Consider the following 14,771-nt stretch of genomic DNA (forward strand, 5'->3'; position numbering starts at 1 on the left):
TTCCTCTTCCCCTGTGTAACCTATTTCCTATTCCCCTGTGTAACCTATTTCCTCTTCCCCTGTGTAACCTATTTCCTCTTCCCCTGTGTAACCTATTTCCTCTTTCCTCTTCCCCTGTGTAACCTATTTCCTCTTTCCCTGTGTAACCTATTTCCTCTTTCCTCTTCCCCTGTGTAACCTATTTCCTCTTCCCCTGTGTAACCTATTTCCTCTTCCCCTGTGTAACCTATTTCCTCTTCCCCTGTGTAACCTATTTCCTCTTCCCCTGTGTAACCTATTTCCTCTTCCCCTGTGTAACCTATTTCCTCTTCCCCTGTGTAACCTATTTCCTCTTCCCCTGTGTACCCTATTTCATCTTCCCCTGTGTAACCTATTTCCTCTTTCCCTGTGTAACCTATTTCCACTTTCCCTATGTAACATCTTACTTCTTCCTATGTGTAATCCTTTCCTCTTCCCCTGTGTAACCTCTTGTCAGAGATGTAAAGTGAAATGTATACATAATTAAATGACATTAAATGTACATGAAATCAAATACTCACGTTCACTAGCGCTGGTGTCTGTCTCCATCTCTATCTCCTTCTCCTTCTCCTTCTCTTTCTCCGTATCCTTTTCTTTCTCTGTATCCTTCTCTTCAGGTTCAGCATTAGAAAGAATTGAACACACAAACACAAAGACAGTTAAACAATCATCCAAATTGAGTTTTCTTTAAATTACTTGGTTGCTTTGGACATCATTTGCTTACAATGGATAAAATTCCATTTGAATGTGGATGATGAATGCAACAAGTGTATACACACTGTTCCGTGTAGCTCCTTGTTTGTAACAACTCTGTGCTTACAGTAATACAGGCATCAGAACAGAAAGGTCAGGACAGTCTCAAATGGCACCCAATTTCCTATATAGTGCATTACTTTTGGCTCTGGTCAATATAGGGAACCCAATATAAGGACCTCCGATCCCTCCTGTCCAGTATTTATGTTATATCTGGAGTATTTCTCCTCTCTTATCTGGTGTCCTATGTGCATTTAAGCATTCTCTCTCTCCCTGCCTCCCTCTCTCTCTCTCTCTGAGGAACTGAGCCCTAGGACCATGCCTCAGGACTACCTGGCCTGTTGCAACCTCTACAGCCACTGTGATTATTATTATCTGACCCTGCTGGTCATCTATGAACATTTGAACATCTTGGATATGTTCTGTTATAATCTCTACCCGGCACAGCCAGAAGAGGACTGGCCACCCCTCAGATTCTGGTTCCTCTCTAGGTTTCTTCCTAGGTTTTGGCCTTTCTAGGGAGTTTTTCCTAGCCACCGTGCTTCTACATCTGCATTGCTTGCTGTTTGGGGTTTTAGGCTGGGTTTCTGTATAGCACTTTGTGACATCTGTTGATGTAAAATGGCTTTATAAATAAATGTAATTGTAATTGAAATCGCTTTTCGCATGTGAAATAGATGTTTTCACATGTTGAGCTGAAATTTTCACACGGAAAAAACAGATGCATGAGGCCAGTTGTTCACATGTAATACATTTTGACATGTTAACACTACTTCTTCACGTGAGGCGAATAACATGTTTTTACCTCACGTGAATTGTGGATTCGGATGTGAAATTTGCAGTTTCACATGTGGAATAGCTTTTTCTCATGTGAAAAACTTTCACAGGAAAATCTCCTGTAAGGGATTCTACAAAACAGAGCCCTATACTATGAATGTAGTTTAAGTAGTTAGGGAGGTAACTTCGTTCAACTCTGAGTTCAACTTGGTATAACCCGTACCACGAAAGGGGCTCACCTTTTAGCCAGGTATATTTCTATGGCAAAAAATCCTTCAGAACTAACATGCTCCGGGGCAGACAAACTAACATCTTACTACATTTATCCTGCATTTCCTACATTTATAATTCAAATTTCATGTTGCTGCAGGATTCCTGCTGTAGTAAACAGGCTCAAATTAAGATCCGACATCTGTAAATGGCAGCTTCACATTTACATTTTTCACAAGGAGACAACGGAGGGTACTTAAAGCATCAAAGTGGCTCATGCCTGGAAATGCAATGCCTTCCTAAAGAGTCCCACTTCAAACAGAGACAAAACAAGTGTGAGGAGAGAGATGAAAAGAGAGGAAGGAGAGAGAGAGAGAGAGAGAGAGTGAGAAAGATAAAATTAATTACAGAATGCAGTCCTGAGGCAGAGAGCTACCCTCGTCATCTCTCCACCTCCCCCTAACTATCAGCAGTCACACAGGCCCCTCTCCTCCTCCCCTTCACCTCCAGTACCTCACTCCAAAAGCAACCCCTTGCTCCCTTTTCATCCTCAACCCCGGCTCCAAACAAATTGTGCTGTAATAACATCTTGTCTCCTCCAGACCTCCCAAGGCACCCCCTCTTTCCCCCAGGCAACAATGATGTAAACAAATACAGGTCTTCAGCAGTGTTGGAAAACAGTGTATTATTTCAAACTGTTATTCATATTTTTTTGGTCATTTTAGCAGATGCTCTTATCCAGAATGACTTACAGGAGCAATTAGGGTTAAGTGCCTTGCTCGGTGACTGGCACAACGCTCTTAACTGCCAACAACCTACTGTAGCTGTTTCTACCAGACCTGGGTTCTAATACTATTTGAAATCTTTTAAATCCTTTATAGGCCCAGTGCAGTCTAAATTCAGTTTTTCCTGTGATTTGTGTCATATTGTACAACAGCTGATGAAACTAACACTGTAAAAGTGTAAAGAAAATTAGAACAGTGTTATTTCCTGATAGTTGCTGGTTGAAAATACAATCTACACAGGACCTTCTAATGAGCAGGTTTTGCATGGGTGGAGTTTTGACTTGCCTGGTGACATGGTCAATGCAGCTGTCACGCCCTGACCATAGAGGGCTTTTTATTCTCTATGTTGGTTAGGTCGGGGTAGGGTGGGTCATCTAGGTGATTATGTGTCTATGTTGGCTAGGTATGGTTCCCAATCAGAGGCAGCTGTTTGTCATTGTCTCTGATTGGGTTCATATTTAGGCAGCCATTTCCCCTTTGTGCTTTGTGGGATCTTCTGTCACGATCGTCATAAGGAATGGGCTAAGGTGCAGCGTGGTAGGCGTACATTATCCTTTAATAAATGAACACTGAACAAAAACAACAAACTACCAAACGAACCGTGAAGCTACTGTGCAGCTTCACATGTGAAAATTACAATTAGAGTTCACATGTTAACACCTTTTCATATGTGAGGAGAATAACATGTTTTCACCTCACGTGAATTGCAGTTTCACATGTGCAAACCTAAGTCTCTCATGCTTTCAAATGTGTAGTTTCATGTTATTACATGTTGCTTTTACATGCTGTCACATGTTATTACATTAACTTCACATAAGATCACGTTGTTTTTCCGTAAGGGCATGCCCAGATGCCTCAAAACTATTTCATACATTAAACAAGGTTTCCATGCTTTTCCATGTAATGTATGTCTTCATCAACAAACAAGACAATTCTCTCAGAGATCCATCCATTATGCTGGAATATAGAATCGCTGGATGCTTGGAGTTAGTCTGCATGTTTCTACATGGCTGCCTTCTTAAAGCAGGCTTTAAAAATCAAGAGTTCTCCTGGATTTTGCAGATCAATTTTGCAGATCAATCATCACATTCTGCCTCAGTCTCTCTCTCGCTCCCTTTCTTTCTCTCCCTTGCTCTCACCCTCTATCGGTCTCTGTCTGTCTGTCTGTCTGTCTGTCTGTCTGTCTGTCTGTCTGTCTGTCTGTCTGTCTGTCTCTATCTCTCTCGTTCTCTCTATCTTTGTCTGTCCTACTCCCTTCTGTCCGCTGCCAGTGGAGAAGCAGCACTGACAGGCGAGGAAGGACAATGATTCCATTCCACCCCCGCCACCGCCTTGTCTCGCGCTGACGGAGAGAGAGCCAGAGCGCTGACGGAGAGAGAGCCAGAGCGCTGGCGGAGAGAGAGCCAGAGCGCTGGCGGAGAGAGAGCCAGAGCGCTGGCGGAGAGAGAGCCAGAGCGCTGGTGGAGAGAGAGCCAGAGCGCTGGCGGAGAGAGAGCCAGAGCGCTGACGGGAGTAAATGAAACTGTGCAAGACACCTTTTCAAAAGTCTTTATATTACTCCCTCCCCACTATAATCAACGTAGCAGGTTTGTCACCCAAATCATCTCCATACTTGTTCACCTACCATGAGGAATTGGTACAAAGACACACCTACAGATAAGTACACATGGGTATATACCTCGGTATTACGTTCATATTGACAATAGACAGAGAATAACCCCAGGGGGACAAAATATGCAGTTGAATTGAAAGGAATTGAATTCACTAGTTTACATGCTGTATTTCAAGGTCAGCACATTAAAGGAAGTGTGGAATGTGGTAATATTGTATCCTGCGGTGGTACACAGCATCCTTCTTCTTGTCAGCCTTTTAAAATGAGAGAGCTCAGAGCGTCCCTGTATAACATTGCAGAACTGGCTTTATTCCAGATCCCTCCTCTCCTCTCCTCCCAGGTAATAACATCAAAACCCAAGAGCCCTGGTGGCACTTTCTCCTCCTAATAACCACCATTGATGAAAACCCAACACAAACCAAAAAATAAATAGAATTTAAATTGATTCTGCTCCACAGCCCCCTCTGCCACCCCCGCCGCCCTACAGATCCCAGAGAAAGAGAGACAAAGACCTAGACAGAGACGGAGACAGAAGAGAGAGAAGTAGAGAGAGAAAGAGAGAGAGAGACAGACAGAAAGACAGAAAGAAAGAAAGAGAAATAGAGAGTGAGAGAGACAGAAAGACAGAAAGAGAAATAGAGAGAGAGAGAGAGAGAGAAAGAGAAAGAAATAAAGAGAGAGAGAGAGAGAGAGAGAGAGAGAGAGAGAGAGAGAGAGAGAGAGACAGACAGACAGAAAGAGAAATAGAGAGAGAGAGAGAGAGAGAGAGAGACAGACAGACAGAAAGAGAAATAGAGAGAGAGAGAGAAAGACAGAAAGAAAGAAAGAAAGAAAGAAAGAGAGAGAGAGAGAGAGAGAGAGAAATACATTTATTGGCCCAATAGCTACATCATTAAAAGCACAAACTTGACATAACGGGCCTAGAAAGTTAGAACCAAGCCTTCCTTTTCGTCCACTGTACCCCCCTGATGCCCCACACCCTACAACGTCCTCCAGGTGGTTCACCAGCCCCCCAGTGGTGCAGCAGTCTAAGGCACTGCATCTCAGTGCTAGAGATGTCACTACAGACCCTGGTTCGATTCCATTCTGTATCACAACTGGTCGATTGGGAGTCCCATAGGGCGGCGCACAATTGGCCCAGCGGTGTCCATGTTATGGTTTGGCTGGGGTAGGGAGTCATTGTGAATAAGAATTTGTTCTTAACTGACTTACCTATTTAAATATAGGTAAAAAAATATATATATACAGTATATATATATACACAAGCTGCAGTGGAGCCCCCAGCAGCACGGGTCTGTACACTCTGCCCCCTGCATATCATTTTTCCTTGTCTATCAAATACTTATGTCATGCAATAAAATGCAAATTAATTACTTATAAATCATACAATGTGATTTTCTGCATTTTTGTTTTAGATTCCGTCTCTCACAGTTGAAGTGTACCTATGATAAAAATGACAGACCTCTACATGCTTTGTAAGTAGGAAAACCGGCAAAATCGGCAGTGTATCAAATACTTGTTCTCCCCACTGTAGATGGATGAGTGAGAGAAAGAGAGAGAAAGAATGCTGTGCTGAGAGCTGACAGTGTAGGGGGGGGGGAGAAAGAGGAGGGAGCATGATGTGGGTAGAAACATATACATGAGGTGGAGAAAAACAGGCTTCTGTCTGGCTGGAGAAGGAGAATTTAAGTCAAAAAAAAAGGAGGAGGAGGATAATTTCAGTCCAGAGAGAGGAAGAGTGGGAGGAGGAGAAGGATTCGCTCAGTCCATAGAGTTGAGGAGACAAGGAGATGAAACAACTCACTGAATTAATCTACTTTCTCATTATAGTACTGGACAGCCCAGTTACCAACTAACAGTATCAACACTGATTGAAATAATTCTCCACACTCTACATTTAGGAGGAAAGCCCCACATTTTCTACAAGGGTTACTAGATGATACGCAGAGACACATTAATGTCCAACAACTTTCTCTCTCCTTTCACTGACCCCCTCCCTCCTTTCTATCAACCCTCTCCTTTTTCTGAACCTCTCCATCCTTTTCTTCGACCCACTCCCCCCTTTTCTTCAGAGGAAGAAAGGAAAAGGAGGAATATTGATTCAGGGCTTTTGTCTTTTCACAGGAAGACTCGACAGAGGGAGAGGGGGCGAGGAGGAGGAGCAAAGGGGAGAGGAGAAGGAGAGGAGGAGAGGCAGTTTTAGTGAACTGAACTGATTTTGCCCCCTCCTTGATGCCCCTTTCCCACCCACCACCCCTTTTCCTCCCCCTTTATCCCCCTGTCCCTCCTCCCCGTACCCATGTCCCTCCTCCCCGTACCCCTGTCCCTTCTCCTCGTACCCTGTCCCTCCTCCTCGTACCCCTGTCCCTTCTTCTCGTACCCCTGTCCCTTCTCCCCGTACCCCTGTCCCTTCTCCTCGTACCCCTGTCCCTCCTCCCCGTACCCCTGTCCCTTCTCCCCGTACCCCTGTCCCTTCTCCTCGTACCTCTGTCCCTTCTCCCCGTACCCCTGTCCCTTCTCCCCGTACCCCTGTCCCTCCTCCCCGTACCCCTGTCCCTTCTCCCCGTACCCCTGTCCCTTCTCCCCGTACCCCTGTCCCTCCTCCTCATACCCATGTCCCTCCTCCTTGTACCCCTGTCCATTCTCCTCGTACCCCTGTCCCTTCTCCTCGTACCCCTGTCCCTTCTCCTCGTAACCCTGTCCCTTCTCCTCGTACCCCTGTCCCTCCTCCTCGTACCCCTGTCCCTTCTCCCCGTACCCCTGTCCCTCCTCCTCATACCCATGTCCCTCCTCCTCGTACCCCTGTCCATTCTCTCCGTACCCCTGTCCCTCCTCCTCGTACCCCTGTCCCTTCTCCTCGTACCCCTGTCCCTTCTCGCCGTACCCCTGTCTCTCCTCCCCGTACCCCTGTCCCTTCTCCCCGTACCCCTGTCTCTTCTCCCCGTACCCCTGTCCCTCCTCTACCGTACCCCTGTCCCTCCTCCTCGTACCCCTGTCCCTTCTCCCCGTACCCCTGTCCCTTCTCCCCGTACCCCTGTCCCTCCTCCCCGTACCCCAGTCCCTTCTCCCCTTACCCCTGTCCCTCTTCCTCGTACCCCTGTCCCTTCTCCTCGTACCCCTGTCCCTGTCCCTCTGCCTCGTACCCCTGTCCCTTCTCCTCGCACCCCTGTCCCTCCTCCCGTACCCCTGTCCCTTCTCCTCGTACCCCTGTCCCTTCTCCTCATACCTCTGTTCCTCTTCCCCGTACCCCTGTCCCTTCTCCTCGCACCCCTGTCCCTCCTCTCCGTACCCCTGTCCCTTCTCCCCGTACCCCTGTCCCTCCTCCCCGTACCTCTGTCCCTCTTCCCCGTACCCCTGTCCCTTCTCCCTGTACCCCTGTCCCTCCTCCCCGTACCCCTGTCCCGCGCAGGTCACAGCTCACTGCTCTCTAATTGGCTTAGTGATGCTGAGACAGTGGGCCATATAACACTGGGGCATCATCAAGTGTTTTCCCTCCAAACTACTCTTTCCTTTTCACTCCTTTGAGTGTGTTGGCGGCTCCATTCAGCTAAGCTATTTCACCAGCCTGGGCATAGTACTACAAGCTTGTAACATTTACATATGAAAATGGGACCGGCTTTCTCCACATTTACCAGCTCATTAGTTCCTATTGGTTCAGGCCCTTGTTGATCCGCCAGGCAACCCGTTTTCTCTTGTTTTGCATGAGTGCGGTGATGTCTGCAATTATGTGTTACAAGAAGGATACATACAAGTGGCCAGGGCCCAGGGCTTGTAATGGGGAGGCAAAGTTAATGAATAAGGGTCTTTGATACTCGTTGAACATAAATACGGTTCAGTTCACATAAAGATCACAGATCACACTAACCATAGACCACCCAGTGGTCATTACAACCCCTCTTTAATTCACACAATGAATTCAGCTCCACCACGGTAGAAAGGGTTATCTGAAGACGTCGATGGCACCATTGACCCGAACGGGGCTCTTGTTGTGTCTCAAATGGCAGCCTCTTCCCTATGGAGATTTTTACAGACTAAATACTTTACAATTTAGTAGTGTACTAAAAAGGGAATAGAGTGCCATTTGGAATACAATCCTCAGTCTTTGTTTTCATTCTTTGCTTATTCTGTGGCAAGGAAGTGCTATTGAGCTGGCAGTGCTACCCCAATATAAAAAAACAAACACTTATTTTACCAGGTCATTTCACCGAGAACACATTTTATTTTACAGCAATGACCTGAGGAAGAATTGTAGGGGAGAAAATAAGGGATAAATGAGCCAATTGAAAGCTGGGAATGATCGCGTGAACATGATGGTATGACAGCCAGATTGGGAATTTAGCCAGGACATGTCACGTTCTGACCTCTATTTCCGTTGTTTTGTATTTATTTAGTATGGTCAGGGCGTGAGTTGGGTGGGCAGTCTATGTTTGTTTTTCTATGTTTTGGGGCATTTCTATGTTTTCGGCCTAGTATGGTTCTCAATCAGAGGCAGGTGTCATTAGTTGTCTCTGATTGAGAATCATACTTAGGTAGCCTGGGTTTCACTGTGTGTTTGTGGGTGATTGTTCCTGTCACTGTGTTTGTTGTCACAGGATAGGCTGTATAGGTTTTCACGTTCCGTTTGTTGTTTTGTAGATTTGAGTTATTTCATGTATTGTTCAGTTTTCCATTAAAGAACATGAATAACCACCACGCTGCTTTTTGGTCCGCTTCTCCTCCTACAGACGAACGTTGTTACAGGACACCTTGATATCCGGACTGCCTTAGCAACAGCAGAGAGCCTGGACCAGAGACCATTTACCAGATACTCCATCAAGTAAAGTGAGAGGGAAAACGGTTATTGCTGTGGCTAAAATACATTTCCTGCAACATCATTCAACATCTGTTTTAAAGTTCAATGGAACTGGGTCAGAATTTATCTAGTAGAATTCACTGGTAGAACTTTGAATGCGCAATACAATTTCCTAATAATATGTGACTTGGACTGTGCCACTAAGACAAACGCTGGATTCCCTATAGTACACTCGTTTTGACCAGGGACCATAGGGCTCTAGTCAAAAGTAGTGCTCTATATAGGGATTAGGGTGCCATTTGGGACACATCTTCTGTCTTGGTTTAACCGCTTCCTTGGACTCCAGGAAGACTAGCTGTCTCAGTTTACCAACAACTTCTGTTTCAGGTTAACCACTGAGCGGAGAACAAAAATGATCGTCCATAGTGACTGTGTTTTAATTCAATCAAGCCCCCATCTGGAGAGGGTTGGATGGGACTGGTGTCTGGTGGCCTTTGTTTGGGTATAAAAAGCTGGACATCTGTATGTTCCAGCTGAGATCAAGGTGTAGTGCTATAGGCTCTGATAGGCTCTGGTAGGCTCTGATAAGCTCTGGTAGGCTCTGGTAGGCTCTGGTAGGCTCTGGTAGGCTCTGATAGGCTCTGGTAGGCTCTGAGAGAAGAAGGAACACAGAACCCAACAGACTGCAGAGGCCACGCTTTGAGATCAAAGAAGCCAGCTGAAGGAATTCACCTTCTGAGATATTGACAGACTCCCTACTGTGACGTAAACCACGGATGGATACTAGACACAAGGCGTAGGGTATACTCCCACATCATCGATTTCCCCCCGACTTTTAAAGTCTGTGAGACTGTGACTGTGAGAAGTCTAGGTATTGAGACGTAGCTGTGTGACAAAATACTTAGTTTTGGGAACATTGAACTTCCTGTCTGCAACAAACACAGGCATTCCCCATTTCCCGTGTTTACATGTGGCCATGTGTGGTCTAAACCTGTAACCATGCACCTGTCTATGTCCATACATGTCCTGTTATTGTCTGCAAACTCTGACAGGCTACAAGGGGCATGCTTTCTCTCTCTCTCTCTCCCTCTATCTTTTTCTCACTCTCTCTCTCTCTCTCCCTCTATACTTTTCTCTATCTCGCTATCTCTCTCTCCCCAGTCTCCTCCCACAATTTTAGCTTGGGAATCAACTGAGAGAGGAGTTGTAATTTGTTGAGGGATGGAGCCCTTTCTGAGCCTTTCGATGACGCAGTGAATTATTGCTGAACAACAGAAGGACAAAAAGCCAAATTATCTTCTGTCTCCTAAATGCATGCAAGGTAGAGAAGGTAATTTTCTGCTTGTCTGCATATGGATTTGAGTTATGCCTAAATCTGTGTTCCCTTCTCTCTCTTTCTTTAATTCTCTATCTTTCTCTCTCTCTTCCTCTCTCTTGCACTCTCTCTCATTCCATCTGTCTCTCCATCTCTCTCGCACTCTCTCTCTCTCTCTCTCTGCCCCCCCCCCCCCCTCTCTGGTCCACTCCCTTCTGTCACACTGATGAATTTTGTCTCTAGGTTGTTCAGTGCTGTTAGAAGGGCTGACTAGAGAACACTCCCCACACACAGAGAAAGCCCAATCAGTAACACTACAAGCAGTGTAACTTCAGGCATCACACGTCTCTCTATTAACACTTAATGAACTCTTGCAGAATTCTGTCGGTTTGCAGAGCAACACTTTTTCTCAGTTGTATGAAGTAAAACCACTGCCATTAGATAAAACTAGGGGAGAACTGGGACGAAAGTAACACACCCAGTTTCTCAGATAACAGCTAGAATGATGTAGTGAAGTCAGCACGTTCCTAATGCGGGGTACGACCTTCCTGCAAAAGAAAAGCCCAGTTCAACCATGTTTCACCAAGTCATCAACAAAAAGTGGCTTTGAGCCATGTAAGTAAAAAGAAACAGACCCAGAAGTATTTTTCAGTTTTAGAATTGCGTTTATCTATTTAAGGTTCGAAACATAAGTAATTTTCTTAACCCATCTAGTAACTAAATGACAGCATAGGTTTCAAGTATCATGCAAGCTAGTCTTGGGAGAAGTTACAGGAGAGATGGGTGGTACGAAAGTAACACAATGTTAACTGATGAACTGGAATAAAATAAAACAATATTAAAGCACAGGCCATTGTCTCCTCTAGTTCATGTTGCTGTTATAATGTTATCTAAATATCAACAAGTGACTGAATGTCTGAAAATGAGATATGACGTCCTTAGTTATGCCTTAATCAATTGTCTTGATGGCTCAGCTTCTCACATAAGATTTTATCAACAGGTTAGCGGTTAAAAACATATATTTTTATGATTCTGGGGGTCAATTACCTTGTGTCAAGCCAGGGAAATGTGACAAGCATGAGGAGTTTGCTATTTGTGAAGAGAATATATTTTTTTATTCTATCAAGACACGAGGAGTGCGCATGACAAGGACAGCTGGAGCACACCTGAGTGGTAGGGCTAAGCATGAATAGTCATTGAAAATTGTGACAAACATCTCCTACTACATTCCCATTAACGTGAGATGAGAAAATCATATTGCTATTATGTGATCATTTTCATACATTTCAAACCATAGCAAACCATAGCATACATTTAATTTCATACATTTCAAACCATAGCATTAATCATTCAAATAGACACAAACATGACATGATGGCTAATAGTACATTTGTTCAAAGTAAAGAGCATTACAAACCAGAAAGATGGAGATAAGACAGATATTGTGCACTTTTCGCCAGCTGTTACTTCCATCTCAATACTGTGTTACTCCTGCCCTGCCGGCAGGTACAAAAATAGCATTGTGGAAGTTGTTTTACTCCGTATTCTGTACAAATGTATACATATGAACAACAACTTACAGAAGTAACATTGTGGTAGTTCTGTTCTCAGTCTATTCAATTTAATTTATCTTAGAAATTAAATTACAGTTGCTAATGGTGGAGGACATATGAAAGTTGTTTGTCATAAAATATGGTGTCTCTAGCTCTATCGATCTCTGAGTAATTAGGAAAAAAACAAAGTGTTACTTTCTTCCCGGTTCCCCCGACTAGTACTGGTGGGCTCACTTAAACACCAGGGTGATGACAGAACAGGCCTGCTTGATCAGCTAAGATTGATCAGTCTAGATTTGACTGATCTCTCATCTCCTCTTTCTAGTCCAATCTATAACCAAATTACTGCACACAATGAGAGGAAAGGAGACAGGACTGACAGAAAGATAGAAAATAAAATCACAAAGATGAATGAAGAAGTTAGTGAAAACCTCCCACTGGTTAAGTTAAGAGGAAAGATAGGAGAAGAGAAGGGAGTGGAGGGGAGGAGAAGGGAGGGTGGAGAAGAGAAGGGAGAGGAGGGGAGGAGAAGGGAGGGTGGAGAAGAGAATGGAGGAGAGGGGAGGAGAAGGGAGGGTGGAGAAGAGAAGGTAGAGGAGGGGTGGAGAAGAGAATGGAGGAGAGGGGAGGAGAAGGGAGGGTGGAGAAGAGAAGGTAGAGGAGGGGAGGAGAAGGGAGGGTGGAGAAGAGAATGGAGGAGAGGGGAGGAGAAGGGAGGGTGGAGAAGAGAAGGGAGGAGGGGGGAGAAGAAAGTAGTGGAAGGGAGGGGAGGAGAAGGGAGGGGTGGAGAGGAGCAGAGGAGAAGAGGAGAGAGGAGAGGGGAGGAAAAGGGAGGTGAAGAGAGGAGAAGAGAAGGGGGTGGAGAGGTGAGTAGAGAAGGGAGGAGAGGGGAGGAGAAGAGAGGGGACGAGAGGAGAAGAGAAGAGAAGGGAGGAGAGGAGGGGAGGAGAAGGGAGGGGAGAGGGGAGGAGAAGGGAGGGGTGGAGAGAAGAAAAGGGAGGAGAGGGGATGGGATAGGTGGTGAGGAGAAGAGAAGAGAAGGGAGGGGTGGAGAGAAGAAAATGGAGGAGAGGGGATGGGATGGGTGGAGAAGAGAAGAGAAGGGAGGAGAGGAGGGGAGGAGAAGGGAGGGGAGAGGGGAGGAGAAGGGAGGGGTGGAGAGAAGAAAAGGGAGGAGAGGGGATGGGATGGGTGGAGAGGAGAAGAGAAGGGAGGGGATGTTCTGTGCTATGTATTATGTCATGTTTCATGTGAACCCAGGAAGAGTAGCTGATGCTTTGCAGTGGCTAATTGGGATCCTAATAAATACCAAATACACTACCAGTCAAAAGTTTTGGGTTCACTTACAAATGTCCTTGTTTTTTAAAGAAAGCAACTTTTTTGTCCATTATTAAAATAACATCAAATTGATCAGAAATACAGTGTAGACATTGTTAATGTTGTAAATGACTATTGTAGCTGGAAACGGCTGATTTGTAATGGAATATCTACATAGGCGTACAGAGGCCCATTAGCAGCAACCATCACTCCTGTATTCCAATGGCACGTTATGTTAGCTAATCCAAGTGTAACATTTTAAAAGGCTAACTGATCATTAGAAAACCCTTTTGCATTTATGTTAGCACAGTTGAAAACTGTTGTTCTAATTAAAAAAGCAATAAAACTGTCCTTCTTTAGATTAGTTGAGTATCTGGAGCATCAGCATTTGCCTTTAGCTCGGTGCGGATGTTGCCTGTAATCCATGGCTTCTAGTTGGGATATGTACGTACGGTTACTGGGGGACGACATCGTCGATGCATTGTCGATGCACTTATTGATGAAGCCAGGGACTGAGGTGGTATACTCCTCAATGCCATTGGATGAATCCTGGTACATATCCAGTCTGAGCTAACAAAACAGTCCTGTAGCGTAGCATCTGCATCATCTGGCCACCGTATTGAGTGAGTCACTGGTACATCCTGCTTTAGTTTTTGCTTGTAAGCAGGACTCAGAAGGATATAATTATGGTCAGATTTGCCAAATGGAGGGCGAGGGAGTGCTTTGTACGCATCTCTGTGTGTGGATTAAAGTTGGTATAGAGTTTTTTTTCCCTCTGGTTACACATGTGACATGCTGGTAGAAATGAGGTAAAGCTGATTTAAGTTTGCCTGCATTAAAGTCCCCGGCCACTAGGAGCGCAGCTTCTGGATGAGCATTTTCTTGTTTGCTTATAGCCTTATAGAGTTAGTTGAGTGTGGTCTTAGTGCCAGGTAAATAGGTGGTAAATAGACGGCTACGAATAATATAGATGAGAACTCTCTTGGTAGATAGTTTGGTCTACAGCTTATCATGAGGTATTCTGCCTCAGGCGAACAATACCTTGAGACTTTTTTAATATTAGACATCATGCACCAGCAGTTTTTGACAAATAGACACACACCCCCACTCCTCGTCTTACCAGACGTAGCTGCTCTGACCTGCCGATGCACAGAGAAGCCAGCTCTATATTATCTGTATCGTCGCTTAGCCACATAAGGTATTACAGTTTTTAATGTCCCGTTGGTAGTGTAGTCTTAATCGTAGATCGTCCAGTTTGTTTTTTGTTTGTTTTCCAATCATTGCACGTTGGCCAATAATACAGAGTGTAGTGGTGGTCTACCTACTCATCGGCAAATTCTTACAGGGCACGCTGCCCTCCTCCCCTTTTTTCTCCATCTTTTCTTCACGCGGATGATGGGGATTTGGGCATGTTCTTGACAAAGCAGTATATCCTTTGTGTCGGACTCATTAAAGACAATACAAATCTTTGTCCAGTTCGAGGTGAGTAATCGCTGTTCTAATGTCCAGAAGCTCTTTGTCATAAGAGACACAAGCAGCAACATTATGTACAAAATAAGTTACAAACAATGTGGAAAATCTAACAATATAGCACAGTTGGTTAGGAGCCCGTAAAACGACAGCCCTCCCCTCCGGTGCC

The 14,771-nt window shown here is 45.0% G+C and overlaps 1 protein-coding gene across 2 annotated transcripts in view; it reads right to left on the minus strand.

Annotated features, from left to right (window-relative positions):
- The window catches only part of LOC139381901 (mono-ADP ribosylhydrolase 2), a 1,192,255-nt gene that overhangs the window by 8,751 nt on the left and 1,168,733 nt on the right, over positions 1 to 14,771 (minus strand). For both annotated transcript variants that reach the window (XM_071125757.1, XM_071125758.1), the window contains exon 15: positions 540 to 629. In XM_071125757.1, coding sequence (XP_070981858.1) covers positions 540 to 629 — 90 coding nt within the window. The remainder of the gene's footprint in view (positions 1 to 539; positions 630 to 14,771) is intronic.

The sequence above is a fragment of the Oncorhynchus clarkii genome, chromosome 23 (assembly GCF_045791955.1).
Source record: "Oncorhynchus clarkii lewisi isolate Uvic-CL-2024 chromosome 23, UVic_Ocla_1.0, whole genome shotgun sequence".
Classification (NCBI taxonomy): domain Eukaryota; kingdom Metazoa; phylum Chordata; class Actinopteri; order Salmoniformes; family Salmonidae; genus Oncorhynchus; species Oncorhynchus clarkii.